Here is a 20,773-nt window from a genome sequence, read left to right as displayed (position 1 = left end):
GCCAATACTACATCAGCTTACAAGACCACCATCATTTTGACAAATGGCAGGCTTCTTGATCTCCTGGACATAATGCACTTTTCCTTCCTTCCTTTTCAGAAGTGATTTGAAAACCAGTAGAGCGGTTCGGGTGCCAGAATAGGGCTGGCGGAGAGACCTGGGTTCAAATCCCCACCCAGACATGAAGCTCTCTCTGGGTGATCTTGGTCCAGTCGTTACTTCTCAGCCTAGCCTACTTCACAGGGCTGTTGTGAGGATAAAAGAAAGAGAGGAGGACCATAAGCTCTTTGGTAGACGAGACAGGATATAAACCATGGGTAGGCAAACTAAGGCCCGGGGGCTGGATCCAACCAAATCGCCTTCGAAATCTGGCCCGTGGATGGTCCGGGAATCAGTTTGTTTTTACGTGAGTAGAATGTGTCATTTTATTTAAAATGCATCTCTGGGTTATTTGTGGGGCATAGGAATTCGTTCATTATTTTTTTCAAAATATAGTCTGGCCCCCCACAAGGTCTGAGGGACAGGGGACTGGCCCACTGCTGGAAAGGTTCGCTGACCCTTGGTTGTCGTCCCCCCCCCAAATAATAGCCATCACTCAGCAATGCTCCAAGTGCACTGAACAACTTAAGCAACAGAGAGAGCATGAGCTCAGTGCAATGGTTGCCTCCCGCTGCCCCCCATCCAAAAGAGACAACAATAAAGCAATAATAATAATAATAATTTTATTATTTATACTCCGCCCATCTAGCTGGGTTTCCGCAGCCATTCTGGGTGGTTTACAGCACAGCAAGCAAACCGTGTGCTTATATAGTGCATTCTTAAGTCAGGCATCTAATATTAACCCTCTAAGAAGCGATTGGTGGTTTCAGGTTAATTAGGTACTAGCACTAATTTGAACATTCACACTCTAAGCCTGATGCCACCTTCAGCAAAGATTATAATATTTGCATGCTCCTATTTAGCAGCTTTGGGATCGGGAAAATTAGCCCTAGTCATTTTACTACTAACACCAGTGCGGAAGATGCAGCTACGCTGACATTTGTTCCTTTGATTATTATAAATTTAAGCTTTAGATTTATGAGCAACGCATGCTTAACAAAGGTAGATAAGTAGAATTCACCTGAGGGGGGGAAAGGGTTGAAAACCTACAAGTTCGTACCCTTGGGGCTTCTATTGTTTAAGGGGAGAATTTTTTCCAAAGAGAGTGATTTATTGGGGCAGCAACATATCTATTTACATTGAGATAGCTGTAGTTTTGCAACAAAAGAGAGAGATAAGATCTCTCCATGAAAACTTCCCAGTTGCAGAGAGTTGGTGCATAAGCCTCCAGCAGCAGCATTAGGTGTGCTGTTCCCCCTTGCAGATCTTTCTTAAGAAAAATGGAAATTCCGCATGTTCGTTTCATTTCTCTTATCCAGAGGGCCCATTGAGCAACTAAGCGCTGGCCTTTGTCGCAAAAGTGAAGCAGAAAATGCACCGCCACCATTCCAAGGATCAAGGCTTTCTTTTAAAAGGCTCCATCAGGAGGAGAGTTATGGGGTTTTCCAAGAAGCCTTTTTCAGATCCCTTCCCCCTTAAGTCTCCTCATTGATATACAGCAACTAGCAGCAGTGCTGCTGCTATAAGTACAAAGGGCTGGCCACTTGCAACCAATGTGGCAGATCTCTTTCCCTCTAGCCCAGGCATGTCCAAAGTCCATTTCAGGGGCCTAATCCAGCCCCCGTGGCAGTAAAAAAGCTCAACAGCTTTGGAACTTTGGTGTAAAATTGTAAAAAATGCTCAACAACTTCAATCCTAAAAGAAGCTCACCCTCACGCATGTTCATTTCATCAAATCTGGCCCTCTTTGAAAAAAGTTTGGGCACCCCTGCTCTAGCCTGTTTTTCAAATACAGTGGTACCTCGGGTTAAGTACTTAATTCGTTCTGGAAGTCCGTTCTTAACCTGAAACTATTCTTAACCTGAAGCACCACTTTAGCTAATGGGGCCTCCTGCTGCCGCCGGAGCACAATTTCTGTTCTTATCCTGAAGCAAAGTTCTTAACCCAAAGTAATATTTCTGGGTTAGCAGAGTCTGTAACCTGAAGCGTATGTAACCCAAGGTACCACTGTATAGGCACCGTCATCTATAAATGCAGCAAGAGGTTTCCTGTGCATACCATGTCAAGATGAAAAGCAAGAAGGCACATGTTTTAATGTTGCCTTGCGCAGTAAATGAATGAATGTGTGTTTCATAATAAAGTGCAGCTTCTAGGAGACTCGCAATAACGTTTAAAAACCATACAGAATTGCTTAAAAACTATCAGCAATTTAGCAACAAATCGAACACATTAAACAGCAGCCCTCACAGGGAAAGCAAAACCTTACCTACAGCACACCAACATAAGACCCAACCGGATCATATTGTATCAAATGTCTGGAAGAGGAGGAAATTCTTAACCTCGCATTTGAAAGATGTCAAGTGTCGACACCAGTCTGGCTTCACTTTGGAGAGTGTTACATGGGGAGTGGAGGACAAAACTTCTTGCATGTAGAAAGCTAGGCTGAACCATTCCCTTGGCATGCTAACATTCCCCCTTGCATGCCTTACTTCTGCATATAGGGTAGTGTTTAAACGTGTAAATCTTTACCTCCGTCCTGGCACAAACCCTGGTACAAATCATGGAATTATAGGCTAAAAGGACCCCGAGGATCATCAAAGTCCAGAGCAGGAATATGTAGCTGACTCATACGGGGATCAAACCTGCAACCTTGGTGTTATCAGCACCATACTTTTAACCAGCTGAGCAATCCACCTGGCTGCGTGTATAAACCAAGTCACTGTGATTTAAGAGACATTAAAACACGCAGGGTTGGGGGCAAATCAGCCACAGATCAACCTCCAGGCCAGGTTTTTATGTTTATGCATGTTGAGGTTAGAGTTTGCCGATGGAATACAATGGGCTCGTTGCTCAAGTGAAAATAAAGCCTTAAAATAACTTCTCTCACTAGGAACTGACACAATAGCTGCTGTCATAGCCTCTCCTGGATTGGGAATGCACAGATTCTTCTCTAACTGCCTACTTGCTGGCCCAGCTGAACATTATGGGAATGGCAAACCTTAGACTTATTCCTCCCCCCTCCCTACTACCTCAGTACTTGAGGGAAAGAAGTTGAAAACATCCGCTTCTTCAGTTTTGAATAAAGCACAGCACAGTTTCCTGTTATACTCAAACTTGGGAAACTCTGGTTTACTCTTAACTGTGGTTAGTTCAAGCAAAATAGTACCAAACCATAGTTTAGCATAGGGATGCAGGTGGCGCTGTGGGTTAAACCACAGAGCCTAGGACTTGCCGATCAGAAGGTCAGCAGTTCGAATCCGCGCGGCGGGGTGAGCTCCTGTTGCTCGGTCCCAGCTCCTGCCAACCTAGCAGTTCGAAAGCACATCAAAGTGCAAGTAGATAAATAGGTATTGCTCCGGCGGGAAGGTAAATGGTGTTTCTGTGCGATGCTCTGGTTTGCCAGAAGCGACTTAGTCATGCTGGCCACATGACCCGGAAGCTGTACGCCAGCTCCCTTGGCCAATAAAGCGAGATGAGCGCCACAACCCCAGAGTTGGTCATGACTGGACCAAATGTTCAGGGGTCCCTTTACCTTTATCAATAGTTTAGCATATCAGAACTGGGCCAGTTAGTATTAAGCTGAATTTATAAATATTTGAGGTTTCCCAAGTGACACTGTGATAATTTGCAACTAAGTTTCTGCAAGCTAGTGCCATTCATTGTTTTAAACCATTCTTCTCTGAAAATGCAGCACCACGATTAAAGATAAGGTCTTCTCTCCATTACATTTTTTTTAAAATGGAACCTTCACATTCCCATAACTTTTAAATCAGCAAAAATCAATTTAAAAATTGATTCTTATGATCTCTAGTGCCACCAGGTGGTGCTATTTAGTGAGAGCCTTTTCCTCCTGAAAACGGTTTGAAATACAGTACTTTTAAGTATCTTTCCAAGTCATTTATAGTGCTTCTTTGAATACCAAAGATCCAGGAAATAATGCCCCTTGCATTCCAGATGGAAGAACCAGAGCAATACCACCCATATAAAGTAAGAAAGTGTTTCTGGAGAGGTGAGCTATACCTGTTTAACTTGTTTTGTGGCATCAGTTTATGGCAGAAAGAGGTGCCCAGAAACACTACTCCCCATACCTTGTAACATAATATAAAGCTTTGTGCTGTGCCATTTTTTCAGATGGAAAAGAAGTTATGGCATACCAGACTTGAGGCCTTAATCCTAATATTTGTTTGTTTGTTTATTGTATTTATATTCAGCCCTTCTTCCCTAATAATTAGCCCAGTGGTTTTCAAGCAGTGTGACGTGGCACCCTGGGGTGCTTTGAATGATGGTTGGGGTGCCACGGGCAACACTGGCCTCTGGCCTTCTTTCCTTCCCTCCCTCTTCTGATGCCTTCTCATGTCTCTTCCTCCCAACAGCTTGCACAGTTATTTGCTGCTGCAGCCCTGGCTACAAGCTCCGCAGGCAAATGGTGCCTCTGGGGCTGGCCAGGGGGTACTGGTTGCCAGGAGCTGAAGCCCAGCCAGCCAGTCCACCAGCCCTTGCTGTTGGGAATGAAGAAGAAGAGGAGTTTGGATTTGATATCCCGCTTTATCGCTACCCTAAGGAGTCTCAAAGCGGCTAGCAATCTCCTTTTCCCTTCCTCCCCCACAACAAACACTCTGTGAGGTGAGTGGGGCTGAGAGACTTCAGAGAAGTGTGACTAGCCCAAGGTCACCCAGCAGCTGCACGTGGAGGAGCAGGGAAGAGAACCCGGTTCACCAGATTACAAGTCCACCGCTCTCAACCCCTACACCACTGGAATGGACAGACAAGTCCCAGGCCCCTGTGGGGCAGTGTGAGGAGGAGGCACCTCTCTTTGGGGCAGGGGGGCAGCTCAGAGACCACAGGCTGCAGCAGCAGATACCTGGAGGACTCCCAAGGAGAAGGGAAAGGAGAGGAGGCTGAGGGAACACTCCACAAGGGACGGTGTTCGAAAAAGGGTGAGAGGCTGCCAGCTCTGCAGGCAAGGGGTGACGTAACTGGGCTCCTGAGCCCCACAGGGGTGCCGCAGAAAGAATGTAGGTGGTTAAAGGAGCCGTGGACTCAAAAAGGTTGAAAACCTCTGGATTAGACAACTATTACTTGCAGTTGATTATAGAAATTGGCCGCTGGGTGTTCAAGGAACAGCCACAATATCTGCAGCCCGCCATGCGGCTTGTACAGTGGTGCCTCTGGTTGTGAACGGGATCTGTTCCAGAGGTCCGTTCACAACATGAAAAGAGCGCAACCCGCAGTGGCGCGTCTGTGCACATGCGGGTTGCGATTCGCCGCTTCTGCGCATGCGCTTGACGTCCTTTTGCGCTCCTGCGCATGTGTGAGCGGCAAAACCAGGAAGTAACCCTTTCCGGTACTTCCGGGCCGCCGCAGGACGTAACATGAAGCGGATGTAACATGAGGTATAACTGTACATTTACCTGAATGGCCTGGCGACCCTGTTGAGCATCGGCTAGTAGCTGGATGGTAAGAGTTCTGGAGTCCTGCAGAGCATCTTGGAGGTAGATAAAACTGTGGCCCACGTGACGTCCCATGCTGCACTCCCGGCAGATGGGGACAGAGCAAGTGTCACAGTAGAAGTGCAGCACCTGAAAGAGAGGTGGTCCAAGGAGACGTGGGTGAACAAAAGCTAGCCCAGAAGTGGGTTTTAAAAACAATTGTTAGCAATGGTCACCTGTAAGATTAGTGAACAATCACAGGGGTTCCTCTGATGTCAACAATACGATGCCATCTAAGGCACTCAGATGCAGAAAATCAGATATATAAGCTGATCGCCAAACGGCCCCTTAAACCTGGTCACCACAATGCAATGTCCAGGAGCGCCCTTTCCCCCCTCTGTGGTGGGAATTGTTATTATTATTATTGTTGTTGTTGTTATTATTACTGATTTCATTTCAATACTGCTTTATATTTTAAAGGAAAAGAACCTCAAAGCCGTTTACAACACGATAAAACTTCAAATATAACCATCTAGAATAAAATGAATTCAAGCTTCAAACTGAAAATTCAAGCTAAAAACATTTCAGATCCTTCTCTGACATTTTGCTTTCCCCCTGTTTATTTACCTACTTAATTCATAGAGCTGCCCCACCCCCACCCCATAGCAGAAGTACTGTAGGAAGCCAGTGTGGTGTAGTGGTCAGCAACCTAAGGCCCATGGACCAGAAGCGGCCCACGGAGGATGTTTGACCGGCCCACGAGCCGCCCCCCGAACTGAGCTACTGGTGCGGCATGGCACGGGGACTTCCACAGTACCAAAAATCACATCTGCGCGCGTGCAGGTGCTGAAAATCGCAAGCACGTGCACGATCCGGCCCACAGAGGGATCTCCATGGGACCAATCCGGCCCAGGCAAGATAAACCTTGCTGACCCCTGGGTTAGAGTGTCAGACTAGGACCTGGCAGATCAGGGTTCAAATCCCCACTCAGTCGTGAAGTGCACTGGGTGACCATGAGCCAGTTACATCCTCTTAACCTACCTCACAGGGTCATTGTAGGGAATAATTGAGGAGGGGGTGAACCATGTACTCCTTAGAGAAAAAGGTGGGATATAGATGCAATAAACAGGCTCTTCAGAAAGCTGGAAGGGCCAGTCAGATGGAGATGTCTGTAGCCAACCTAGCATCCAGAGATCTCCATGTGGTCTCAATTGGACCTGCACGAATCACAAAACACACCTGGAGAATTTCTTGCACTGTTGAGATGGTACGTGTGTGTGTGTGTGTGTGTGTGTGTGTGTGTGTGTGTGTGTGAAGGTAAAGGGACCCCTGACCATAAGGCAGAGTCGTGGCCGACTCTGGGGTTGCGGCGCTCATCTTGCTTTACTGGGTGTACAGCTTCCGGGTCATGTGGCCAGCATGACTAAGCCGCTTCTGGTGAACCAGAGCAGCACACGGAAACGCCGTTTACCTTCCCGCCGGAGCGGTACCTATTTATCTACTTGCACTTTGACATGCTTTTGAACTGCTAGGTTGGCAGGAGCAGGGACCGAGAAACTGGAGCTCACCCCGTCGCGCGGATTCGAACCGCTGACCTTCTGATCGGCAAGTCCTAGGCTCTGTGGTTTAACCCACAGCGCCACCAGTGTCCCTTTGTGTGTATGTAGATCCCCCCAATTTTTAAATCATTTTCTTCAACTTCTTTAAAAAAACTGCTATTCTGTCATTAAAGCGGCCTACAGTGAACTTCCTCAAAACAAAGCATCAAGAGGGTTAGTTGAATTGTCCATCAGTAAATCAGAAAGCTATTTTCACATTCCTTCCAGCAGAGGGAAGTAACAAGAGACCCTGTGGCGTGGTAGCAAGCTTTTAACAATCCATGCAAGAGAAAATGGCAAAAGCCATTCCTAGCACCATCCCTGATGCTATTGATTCTGCCTGGAAAACACCCTTTAAGAACTTTAAGTCAGGTTGAATGCATAATCCCTGAACCTATATATCAGCTTCAAATTTACCTCTTGGAAACACATGAAGTTCAAACAGCACAAGTTACGTTCAAACAATGGGTAACAGTCAATCAGCAAAAGGGATGGGCAAGTGATAACAGGATCAGACATTCCTGTGTGTCACTCTCAACAAATAAATCCAGGTGGTCAAGATGGTTTCTTCAACACTACAGGGCCAAGAGGGATAATTTTATTTGGGGATTCATTCATCTTTATTTACACCCACTTTGCAGTCTAATCCCCATGCTTTCCCTGAATGCCTGGACCACAATCCTTTAAAATAAAAAAACTGTGAATATTTCTGTCTAACAAATCTCTTGTTATATAAAGTTCAGTACTATTCTTTTGGCAAAACATCTCTCAACAACAGGATTTATCATGGTGTTGCATGGAGTACAGAAAAAACCCTCTTCTACTAGTTTTAAAGCAGTAAGAAAGCAAAAAAACTCGAGGCAGGCCAACTAGTGAGTCACATGAATATCACAATTCGCCTGCTTGTTAAAAGTACCCTCCTTCCCCCCACCCCCTTCTACTCAAAGGGGCCATCTGAAGAGAAAATGGCGTCAATATGAGCAAGGGTTCAGCTTCAAGCTAAACCTACTATTAACCCTCTGAAACAGTTAATGCCAGAAGCAAAGCTAGGTCAAAGGCCAGAGAGCAGTCCTGTCATGCAGATCCAGATGCTACTTTCTGCAAGAATACAAGGCACAGTGTAGGAGTCATTCAGGCACACAAACTACAGAAGAAGAGAGGAGAAAGCAATCAAAACAATTAGCAGATTTTTGTTTTATATTAAGAAAGCCTCTAGTCCGCTAGCATATCAAGAAATGCTAGCTCAGTAACAATAGTTCTCCAACATTTTGTTCCATGCCAAACAGGTTCCTTTTTTAAAAAAAAAGGCTTTGTATATAAAGAAAAATGTTTTTTAAAAGTCTTCAGTACAAAACTGGTTTTTCAAGTTAGCCTATGGAGACTGTGGCAGTCCTGAGCCTAGCTACTGGAAGTGTCTCAAGCAATAATTCACAGTTTCTTTCTTTCCTCTCATCACAGAAGGTGGTATATGTGTCAGGATACTGCAGGAGTGCTGGGGTGGGGGAGAAGAATTGCCCCAAATTGGCAATTTACAGATTTTGGCGTTTACCAAATTGGCTCAAACACAAGTTTTGGAGCAGTAACTGCTTTGAGCGCTGCTCTCTCACTCTGAACAAAGGCTACAATATACCGCTCAACTGCTTGTTGGAGGGTGGTTTGAATGGAGTTTCTTTGCAAAGGTTGCATTTGTGCCTTTCCAAGGGAAACAAAAACAAAATTGCACCGACCGCCTTCTTCAAAAGGTCCCTAAGAGTGGTTGCAACGTTCTGGTTCTGGTGCAAAAGTGCACGGCAACATTTGCCAACAAGTGCCCCAAACAAATATACATTCATTTGTCTATAAAGTTTCCAAATTCTACAGCAAAGAAATATGAATTGAAAGAGCACACTCAGAGGCATGTAATCACTCAAGCTGTGTGTACACACTTCAGTCTTGATCTTACACTAGCCGGTAAATGAAAATCTTTTTAGTGAGGGGAGAAAACAAATTAACTGATCCATTTCTCATTCCCTCAGGGGCTTCCTCAGAATTCAACATACATTATTTTAGCCTCCTCCACCACCACCTAAGGTAGTGGGTAAAAGATCAGCCTCCCCTCTCTTATTCCATGCAAATGCAACAGGAGCAAGATCAGCCCAAATCTTTCTTGCCTAAGGCTGGGGGGCCAATCCATCGGAAGAAACTCAAAACTCTACAACAGGGGTCAGCAAACCTTTTCAGCAGGGGGCTGGTCCACTGTCCCTAAGATCTTGTGGGGGGACGGACTATATTTTGAGGGGGGGAATGAACGAATTCCTATGCCCCACAAATAACCCAGAGATGCATTTTAAATAAAAGGACACATTCTACTCATGTAAAAACACCAGGCATTCCCCACAAATAACCCAGAGATGCATTTTAAATAAAAGGACACATTCTACTCATGTAAAAACACACTGATTTCCGGGCCGTCTGCGGGCCGGATTTAGAAGGAGATTGGGCCGGATCCGGCCCCCGGGCCTTCGTTTGCCTATCCATGCTCTACAGTGATGAGCACAGATTCATGAAGCTCAGAGCATGCAAGGATTTCAGATGCCAGCTATATTTAACATGATAACAATATGAAAACTTTGGTAGATCTTCAATCTGCAGGCAACGATTTAACAAAATATACCATAAAATCAAAAGGGTACCTTTAGCAACTGCATTTCCCTGGGCTCTTAACAGCTGGGTTTTCATCTTTCATAGATACCAACAGGAGGAGGGGCTGAAACAGGTTTAATTGACCATTACTCAATGTGACCGGGGCCTATATTAATTATGTTTATGTGTGGAAATGCCAAGGCTTAATATGCCCTCCAGCATTATAAACACAAGTGCCTCTCCATTCAAAGTCCACGGACACTCTTTTGGGAAGAAAAATTGTGTGTGTGTGTGTGTGTTGTCAGGAAGGGGACCCTGGTAAGATGGGTACAAATTCATGAGGGTAAGTCAAGAGAAGTAATATAATTCATATAAACAACAACACCAAAACTTAAGGCAACATAACGGAGCGTGTTACTTCCGGGTTTCACTGCTAGCGCATGCGCAGACGGTCAAAATGACGTCGCGTGCATGCGCGGTAGCAGCGAAACGCGACCCGCACAAACGAGCAGTCGCATCTTATGTTCTATTCAGGATGTGAACGGGGCTCTGGAACGGATCCCGTTCGCATCCTGAGGTACCATGGCAAAGTGCAGGGCTTAGGTCTCAGTCTGTGTCAGTGTGGGCTCCACAACTTGCCGCTAGACCTGCAGAGTAAGCTGCGAGGACCATCCACCATCACCCAGTGGCAAATGGCCAAATTAACATGGGAGAGGAAAGAAAGAGAAAGAGAAAGAGAGAGAGAGAGAGAATGAAAGAAAGGAAGGAAGGGACAGGACGGCAGGGTTTTCACAACTGTAATCTAGCACGAAGTTTAGGCAATGGTTGTCCAATTTGCCGCCCCTTCCCCCGAAGCGACAATCTCATCCATTCCATATGCAGGGACAAAATGCCACCACACAATTCGGGGATCATGTTATGAGCCAAATCCTGGCATGGCAGTGGCAGACCCGAGTGTCAGGATTGCTTCACCACTGCTGAATACTTACAAAGCATGCATGCGGTGTAGCATTTTAAAAGCATAGAATGAATGGGTGGAAATGAACCAACCCCCAATCTCATACCTACCCACCCGCCTGAAATTTCATCACAATTACTGCCCTGCCCCAGGCTATTTTCTATCTAGCACAGTATCAAATGAAACCCTAAGAGGGGGTTGGGGGTTAGAGAGCGAGCCAGCTAGGGAGGAAACCATGGGGTAGTGTTGAAAGGCTTGGCTCCCCATCTTCTGGCAACTTAGTTTGTTCTCCTCCCTAAAACAGGAATTTAAGGTAACAAGGACTCAACTGTGCTCCCCCAGATATAGTCAGGAACCAGAAGGCACCAATTTGTTGTGTCTCTTATGTTTCTCTGTTGCGAATTATGATGTTTGATATATATCATACCGTTGGAAAAAGTGGGGAACAAAACTCTCCAAGGTTTAAGGAGCATTTGTAAAAGAGGCAGCTGAACAGATTCTGGAGGCTCCATGAATCCAACGCTTTCATGTACCTAGCTTTTGGCTTCCTCCAGCTTCGGCTGGTCTTGGACTTGGACTTTGCCAGTGACCTCTAGATTACTTAAATCAGGCATGTCCAAAGTCTGTTTCGGGGGCCTAATCCGGCCCCCATGGCAGTATATGTCCTGGGGCATAAAATTGTAAAAAAAGCTCAAGAACTTCAATCCTAAAAAAAAGCTGAACAAGTTTTGGTTAAATCCTTAAAAAAGTTCAACAACTTTGGGGTAAACTTCAATCCTAAAAACTTTGGGGTAAAATTGTAAAAAAAAAAAGCTCAACAATTTTGGTCAGCCCTCACGCATGTTCACGTCATCAAATCTGGCCCTATTTGAAAAGGGTTTGGGCATCCCTGACTTAAATGCACTCTATGTGGGGCTGCCCTTGAAGAGCGTTAGGAACTTACAACAATGTAATAAGCCAGAGAGACCCTGTGTCTTATTCAGGCCAGTTTTGTGTGACATGCACCGGTTGCCAGTTCAGTTTCTGGGCTCAATTAAAAGTGTTGGTGTTAACCTTTAAAACTCTAAATGCCTTGGGACCTAAGGATCCCTTTCTTCTTAATAAGCCTCACTCTGTATTCCAGTAACCATTCAAGGACTTGCTCAAAATAGTGAGGCACACTTAGCAGACACCAGGTGTAGGGCCTTTTCTGCAGTGACCCCGAACGCCTTACCAAGTGAGCTTCTTCCCTACTGTTTTCGACAGTTATTGTTAAGAGTCATGACTGTTCCAAAAGGCATCAGGCTGAATATTTCCTCATTTTGGTATGCTGTTATTTTACCTCTGCTGGCTCCTTTGCAACTGTCATTGTGGTCTTGGTTTTTACACTAACGTTTTTATTTATGATATAGTTCTCAACTGTGGACTGCTGTATATTGTGTTGCAATGGTTCTGAACTGTTAACAACCTTGACTTCTGAAGCACAGGTGGGATGTAAAATTTTTCAACAAATGAAGGTGGAATTCTATTTAAATATTATGTTGAGAATGAGAGAAAACTAGAGCATAGAGAGAAAACACAGAGCAGCACAAGTTTGAAAGCCTTTTTGGTTTTGTTTCTGGAACTGAAGTATAGTTTTAAGATATTCCAAGATTATATAAGGCATATTCCAGAGGGGGACACAGCTATGCTTGTTGATGGTTATTAAGCTAAATCTAGTTCAGTTATTAAGCTTTATCAGTATTGCAAACCAGCCATAATGAAGTTCTTTTGGGAACATCTGAAAAAGCAACATGGCACTTTTACAGGCAACTGCAAGACACAGGGAAATTGGGAGGTGGACAGAGAATGGTTAGGGGTGCTTAATAGCAGTTAGCATTCAAGAGAGGCACTGAATGCAAGTGAATTGATAATTTCCTTTTAAAAGGGAAACATTTCCTGATCACACACACATTTTGAAAAATTTCAATGCATATACATGCGCGCGCACACACACAAAATCCCCAACCCCAGACACACAACGGGAACCTTCCACAAGTTTCAGAAGCTGGCGAAGAACATCACAGGGCTATTCATCTTTTATAGGCACAGTGGGCCAAAGCGTACCAGAGCAAGGTCATAAACCTGATTGCTCTAGGAAAGGGCTTTACAGTGCACTGTAAAAAAATAAAAAATAAAACATTTTACAACACCAAGAATTCCTGGGTGTCATGCTTCCCCCTGCACGCTCCCCCTCCCACCCTTTTTGGTCCATTTGTTTTCAAAGAGCACCGTGGAGGATGGGCAGGGATTCGGTTAAATGTCTCCTGGGATTCCATAGAAAACCAACCAACATCTGATGAATGGCTGCTAAAGTTAAACTCTGACCTGACCGGACAATTCCTACAACCAGCTCCCCTCCCCCCAAACCCCTCTCTGTTGGTCTGTTCTCCCGTATGCCCCACCCACTGGCCTCCTCTCTCCCAAAAAGTTTCAAGTGCCAGGCAGAGTTAACAAAAGCAAAGGAATGCGGGGTTCTCCCTGCTGCAGCTTCCAATGAAAGCAGTGTTGCAAAAGGGGCTTAGGTTCTCTGGGGAGTTGCCGGCGACTTGGCTTGCAGCTTATGCTCATCACCCTTTGCCTAGTTATTCAGGTATGGATCCGGGAGAGAATGTGTTTGACCGGTGACCATTAATGCCAGCTGTGGGCTTGACCCTAAAATGGAGCATTTGGGGGGAAGATCTCGTAACTGTAAAGACGGAAGGGACACCCAGGGTCATTTAGTCTAACCCGCTGGCAAGGCGTGATGGATGGAGAGTGGAGAAGCTTAGTACACACACACACACTCTGATTATTTGCTCATCATCATGCAGCTCAGTGCCCTGCTCTGCTCCAACATCTGAGGGGGCGCAGGGGGTGCTGTGGTCTAAACCACTGAGCTTCTTGGGCTTGCCGATCAGAAGGTGGGCGGTTCGAATCCTCGCAACGGAGTGAGCTCCCATTGCTCTGTCCCAGCTCCTGCCAGCCTAACAGTTCGAAAGCATGCCAGTGCAAGTAGATAAACAGGTAGCTCTGCGGTGGGAAGGTAAACAGCATTTCCGTGAGCTCTGGCTTCCGTCATGGTGTTCCACTGCACCAGAAGTGGTTTAGTTATGTTGGCCACATCACCTGGAAAGCTGTCTGCGGACAAATGCCAGCTCCCTCGGTCTGTAAAGTGAGATGAGCGCTGCATCCCAAAGTTGAATTCAACTGGAATTAACCGTCCAGGCATCCTTTACCTTACCAACGTTTGCAAACCTGAGAAACTTTGGTTGCCAACACACAGCACAGAGTGGAACCTACTCTACGGGCTACAATAAACCGCTTCTTTCAAATCTAATTTCAGCAGTGGGAAGGGACCCTGTTGATGCCGCTGAATACTTTTTTGCAGACACCACATTAGAAAGCTCATTTTGGGGATTTAAGGGGGAAAGAATTTAGTCTTATAAAACTCAATACTCTTACCTTGCCTACAATACTGATATCCATGTAATCATAAACCTGCCTGAGATTTACGAGTAAAGGGTGGTATACAAATTTAATCAATCAATTAATTAATTATATTTCTCCACCAGCACATGATCCCTCCCAAGGAGCTTCTATTACTGAAATGGAAGACGACACATTGGCAAAAAAATTAAAACACACCAGAATTGTGGTTAGTTTTTGTGAGCATAAAATGGTTTCATAAGCTATTTTTTGACGTACAAGAGTATTAGCTTTCTTAGGGAACTGTATTCCTTGTTTATTCTTTTTCCGCTATGCAGCAGTGATCTTTCCTACCCTTGAGTTGAGCGCGGAGGCTTCTCCTCCCTGGAGACAAGACTTCTCAGAGTGCTCACATTCTGGCTAATTTCGAACGCTGCTTCGAATGATGGGTTTGAGGTATAACCAATGAGACTGGGTTGCTCATATGTGTGTGTGGGGGGGGAGAGCGCAGCCTTTTAGAAACTGGAAAATTAAGTGACTAAGGTGCTAATTATAAAGAGAATTCCCAGCCTTTCCCTACCTGACAGAATACCTCAATGCGGGGCTCACGTTATATATGCCAAGGGGCAAGAAGAATGTGAGCTGAGATAGCTTAGTTGGTAGAGCATGAGACTCTTAATCTCAGGGTTGTGGGTTCGAGCCTAATGTTGGGCAAAAGATCCCTGAATTGCAGGGGGTTGGACTAGATGACCCTTGTGTTCCCTTCTAACTCTACAATTCTATGTAGGCATACCTTAAAAAAATAAAAAGCTTGGCCAGGGCAGATCTTCATGTATCTAATGTACATTCATGTCCCAGTATCAAAAGCTCATTGTACAAAAATTCACTTATCCAAACCTGAGGAATTAGTACCCAAACCGTGCTATGCACACCAGAGGTTCAAATATCCAAACAGCCAGGCCTGCATGTAGTACTGTAAACAAAGGCCTCAAACGAGCCTTTGCGTTTTGCTGGTCCACAGCAGCTGTTTCACCAGAAACCATGGTGGAAGGAAGGGGGAGAGATCAGACCAATATAATCAAGCTGGTTTGCATTTGACCATACATCACGGGTAGGCCTCACTTCAACAGTTAATGTTAAATTATATTCAGACAGAAAACTGCCTCTGCCCTAATGAATGGTTTCAGGGTTAAGCTCCCATGCTCCCAGGACTGCCATGTTTCTCAGATAGTCACTCAGGTAATGGTCATGGCGGAAATACAGTCCTTGTTGGCAGGCAATTAATTGATTCTTAAGGCTCGTATTTTGAAACTGGCCAAGGACTGAAAATCTGGCAACATGGGGTCTACCCAGTGACTCATTTCTCACACCACCTAAGGCTCAGGCAAAAGACTCTTCCAATATCTTGTCCTTCTCAAGAAGAACCATAAACGAAAGGCCTTGGGCAGAATTCTCTCCTTAAACATCTGGACGACCAATTCCTAGGAACAGAGCTAAGGCGCATAGTATGGGAAGAACTCGCTCAAAAGCTCTGCTTCCAATTCACACCTTTTGCATGTCAGCTCACATTGGAAAAAGCTGTTCAGATGTGCTATAAAACATGCAGATTTTTGGCACGTGTGTTTTCCTGCATGCATGCGAGTGCTCATCTTCTATGCTGCGCACTCTATAGAGACAGACAAGTGTACTTTTGATGCTTCCATTGGCTCCAGCAGAGTCATCAGTCTTAAGTTTAATTCTGTCTTGCGGTCAAGACAAGTCAATTATTAACAAAACACAACTACCTGTGCTTGAAAATTGTCCTCTCTAGAGTGGAAGCCACACGTTATTAGCATAAGCATGCATTCATAGAAGTGTACTTTCAGTATTTTCTAGCAAGGATCTTGCTCTGGATATATATGACTTGACTTCATTCAGCAGAAGATAAGTCATCTAATAATTAATTAGCAAGGGAGAAGCGATACACATATTTCTTCTCAAAATAACTGCTACATGTCTGTCCAGCACAACATACATTGCTATAGCAGCAGAATAATTAAAGAGATTAACGTTAAAGCGAGTGTGTGTTAACGGACCAAACATCTTATGCATGAACAATGTGGGAGATCAGGTAACCGCTGTTTGAATTCTGTGCTACACTAGCAGACAAAAAACTAGGTTAAGCACCTTCTGTTACAGGGGGTCAGAAGAACTTGCAGGCGACTTAAGATACACGGCTTTATAAAAACTTTATTTTTCCTAATTTGCAATTTGGGACCATTTTACAGTGGGCACACTATTATATACTCTTTAGAGCAAATAATTCAAAACTAGTAAAAGGCAGATTTGCTTTTATTTGTGCATTCTTTTGTCTGGGCACACAATTTGTTTTCCGTCTAGCAAAATATTATCATAACAGTCAGGTTGTGTGTACAATTAGAAATATGCAAAATGAGGATTCAATTATTTTATGAACAGAATTCAGCAGGGAAGAACATTTCACTGTTTTGGTAACCATGATGAGTATTTCCCTCCAACATGCAAAACCATTTTAAGTATGGCATGCTTTTTAGTTCTATTGTCCATAGCTTTGGGAGTACAATAGACTTTGACTCAAGTTATTTTTCTTTCCTTATGGAAAAAAGCTTAACATGGCTTAGAGCCCTGTCTCCACCTATATTTTTAAGATACACTTTCCCTCCCCTACCCACCTCACTGGGTGGCAGCACCTTTGTGATCCTAAATCATTCAAAGACTCACTCTGCGAAAACCAACTCCAAATATTCTCCCACTTTTGTTTCATCGACCCTTTAGAACTGTCTTGGTGTAATAACTGAGGCTAACAGACTTGAGAGTCATGTGTACTCTCTTTCCAGTTCCTGTGCAAATCATCCTCTCCCCGCAACCCCTAGTTTGTATTAATCATGATGCACATTTCAGTCAATACACCAAATCTAGCTTGTGGCGAATGTCAACAAGGGAAGGAAGAAGGATGGATTTGTATAGAAGAAAGAAGGGAGAATTTGAACCATGGGCCTTAGAAGGCAGAGTCCACAGTCCTCCTTCCTCCTTAGTTCCAAACAAATACGCTTTGCTTGATTTGCAAAACCTAGAGGATCTAGTAATGTGAAAGGTTTTCCATTTTAGAAATGGCTCCCATATAGTCACAGACAACACCGAAAAATTATGATATTAAATTATAATGAAGTAGAAGGGAAGTTAATTCTCAGTAAGTGTGTTCTCACCACAAGATACACTAACTTTCTTCACTCTCCTTATTCTCTTATCACCGCTTTTCACACATCAGTGTTAGAAATTCAGATACTATATAAAAGATAGGCACCAAATGGCTCCTTAAACAAAGGTTACAGTCACCAAAACAGAAAGTCTAGTTGCCATTTTGGGGCAAGACGGCTCTAACGTCTTATTTTTCAAGTGATGCACTGACCGTGATGGATTATCTGGCTAGTTCAGATGACAACCTTGAGCTAGGTTAAGAACTTTTGAGAACTGGCCTATTCCTACCTGTTTCTTAATGGTGGCATGGACCATTTATAACGGTAAGAATATGTTTCACAACTGTGAGCAGGGCAGTGGGATGGGGTATGTGAAGACACGCTACAACTATTAGCTATAATGTTCACTGCTCCTGCTCAGGCTGCAAAGAAAAAGTAATTTGGTTGCTGAGATTCATTCTGGTCGTGCAGATAAAATATAACTCATAGAATTCTACAGAACGTGGTATTAGTGTGTAGAAAACCAGGGTTTGAAATTAGCAGGGCGCCAGGCACATTTTGTGCCTAAAGATTCTCCATTTGTGAGCACCTCAAAAAGGTCTGGGCACCATTTTTTTGTGCCTGGCTGACACTCAAGGATTACTGAAATGTATGTGCTTTGAAGCCTCAAAGTATATGTTAAGGATAAAGAATATGTTAAAGGCTTATACAATAAAGAGTAGAATGTTTTGAAAACTGAAGCATGGTGCCAATATTTTCATTGCAAACACCAAACTACAGTGGTACCTCGGGTTAAGAACTTAATTCGTTCTGGAGGTCCGTTCTTAACCTGAAACTGTTCTTAACCTGAAATACCACTTTAGCTAATGGGGCCTCCTGCTGCCGCGCAATTTTGGTTCTCATCCTGAAGCAAAGTTCTTAACCCGAGGTACTATTTCTGGGTTAGCAGAGTCTGTAACTTGAAGTGTCTGTAACCCGAGGTACCACTGTAAACACATATTAACAATTTCTGCTAAAAATGTGATATTAACAATATGTCACTTATGTGAATTGCATATTAGTTCATGCTTATCAAAATAATAATAAAAAGTGTTGCCGACCCCCCCCCCCCGGGTGTTGAGCAGACATTCTGTTTTGGCGCCCACAACTCAGGTCCCAGAAGCCATTTGCCTCCTAGCTTTTCTATCCCAGTTTCTAACACTGGCTGAAAACAGTGAGAAACACTGGCTGAAAACAGATCCAGTGAGTCCCAGGCCTGCGCCTCCAGATGATGGAGATGTCTGGCACCATCCTGCTGCCCAGGCATCTTCACTGGGTCGCAAGAGGCCGACAGTCAGGTGCAAAATGCGCCTGGCTAATTTCGAACACCGTTCACACATTCATCTCAACATTTCTAGTAATTTTCCCTTCAGACAAACAAACCAAATCCAGAACCACCTTAGTGGTGAGGTAGTATCTTTTAACAGGATACGACCGCATGTTGACTAACACCCAACCACTAAGGTCTTCACGATTTAAAATATCATGGCAATAATGTAACCAACTGCTGCAACTAACTAGTGCTAATGCAAACTAATGCAAGTAAGGGAACTGTGAATTAAATACAGCCTTCTTTTAATAAAGTTACTAAGTTATTTTCAATACCAAATTGTCCCAGGAAAAAGGCTGCGCTCTCCGGCAACGGCTGTGTGGCTTCGCTCCGCAGAAAAAGCAATCAACTCACAGCACTGCGCCACTTCCCCCTCTTCACTTCGGAGCCCGTTTCTGGGTTCCTTAGTGGGTTGGAAGGGGGTGCTAAAGGTGCCCGCCGAGTCCCACGGTCACAGGCTTCATCCACCTGTGATTTTCAAAAGGGTCCCCGCTACGCCGCAGCGGGAAAGACCCGTTTCTTGTGGAGCTTGTCCCTCCAGTTCAGAGGGAGTCCGCCATCACCGGAGGTGCCACCCTGGAAGTCCTCAGCTGCCGGAATGTCAGCCAATCAACACCACCCATTGACGCAGCAACCAATAACACACACAATAGCCGCTGACAGCCTCAGCAGCAACCAATTAAAAGTCCGCCCTATGCACTACCCATGTATAAGAACGACCCCTACTTTTTAGCATGATTTTTAAAGGGGAAAAAATAGCCTTATACATGGAAAAGTACGGTAAACTGCAAACATTGTGACAATCCACAATAACTATATATTCTGATTTCCCCCCATTCATTTCCCCTCCATTTACACTTAACAAAATATGTACCTGGTCTTTGAGGCTGGCGGTGGGGGAAGCAGCATTTCCCCCCACTGCCAGCCCCACAAGCTCAGGGGGCAGCGGAAAGGCGGTGCGCTACCTTTGCGCTGCTCCCCAACCTGGTCTTTGAGGCTGGCGGTGGGGGAAAGCAGCGCTTCCCCTGCCAGGCCCAAAGAGCAGGTCGAAAGGAACACAAAGCCTCTGGAGCCCAGCGGCAACTCCCGCTGGGCTCCGGAGGCTTCGGGTGAACGCACCTTGAACACACAGAACGCACCTTGTTTTAGAGGGGGAGAACAAGAGAAAAAAACTCCCCCCCCCCGTTCTCCCCCTCCTATGGTCCGGTGTGTCCTATAGAGCGAAAAATATGGTAGTGTTGCCACAGCTCTTCTTTATCCATGTTGTAGGAAATCTCTCTCTCACCCCCCCCCAAAAAAAATATGTCACAATTCTTCCATCCAGCCTTACTGGTCAGAAGTCCAGTAAAAATCAAATTCAAATGATAACCAGTATCTCCCACACAACATTTTCAAGTGAAATAGCCCTGCTCTGGCATGGAACAAATGGGATTCTCTGCGCCAGCAAAGTCCCACTTGATTATTGCCCCCAAGATGATCCGTTTTTTGACATTTCACATCCCCCTATGGTGGCAAGCGGCCTTGCTCCCATTAAGATCTTGCCTGCAATTACGTATTAAGTAAGTGTCCCAAATGTCACATACCCAAGCAAAACAATCATGCCTAAGCACATGCTTACGCTGAGGCTTTCAGTACAGTAGTCAAGATGTCTATAATATGCACAACCTCCAAGCTGGGGTGGAGCATGCCTTAAAATTAACATTGATGGGAACAGAGAGGGAGATGGGCTGCTACAGCCCTTGTATCCTGCATGTGGGCTTTCCATTTGTATATATAGTTGGCCACTGTGTGGAACAGAATGCTAGACTGGCCTTTGGGCTGATCCCGCAAGGCTCACACAACTCCATGTCTGGTTTTCTACGCCCTTTGAATTTCCATCCCTTCAGCAGCTAGATTAACAAATATTCTCTCTGATTTGCATTTATCACTCAGAGTTTAGGGAGGGAAATTCATAAGGTAGTGGTATCCATATTTTAATTTAAAATAACTGTGCTTTTTCTTTTTTTTACTTTGTCTTGCTTCATTGAGAATTTAGTTACGTGATCAGCAGAAGGTAAA

General features: G+C 44.7%; 1 protein-coding gene across 1 annotated transcript in view; it reads right to left on the bottom strand.

Moving 5' to 3' along the window:
• The window catches only part of TRIM71 (tripartite motif containing 71), a 46,685-nt gene that overhangs the window by 5,462 nt on the left and 20,450 nt on the right, over positions 1-20,773 (bottom strand). Inside the window, exon 2 of the mRNA XM_081164450.1 lies at positions 5,510-5,677. Coding sequence (XP_081020576.1) covers positions 5,510-5,677 — 168 coding nt within the window. The remainder of the gene's footprint in view (positions 1-5,509; positions 5,678-20,773) is intronic.

This window comes from Podarcis bocagei, assembly GCF_964188305.1.
Source record: "Podarcis bocagei genome assembly, chromosome: 12".
Lineage (NCBI taxonomy): Eukaryota > Metazoa > Chordata > Lepidosauria > Squamata > Lacertidae > Podarcis > Podarcis bocagei.
Note: the sequence above shows the minus strand (reverse complement) of the source record. Positions and strands in the feature narration are given on the sequence as shown.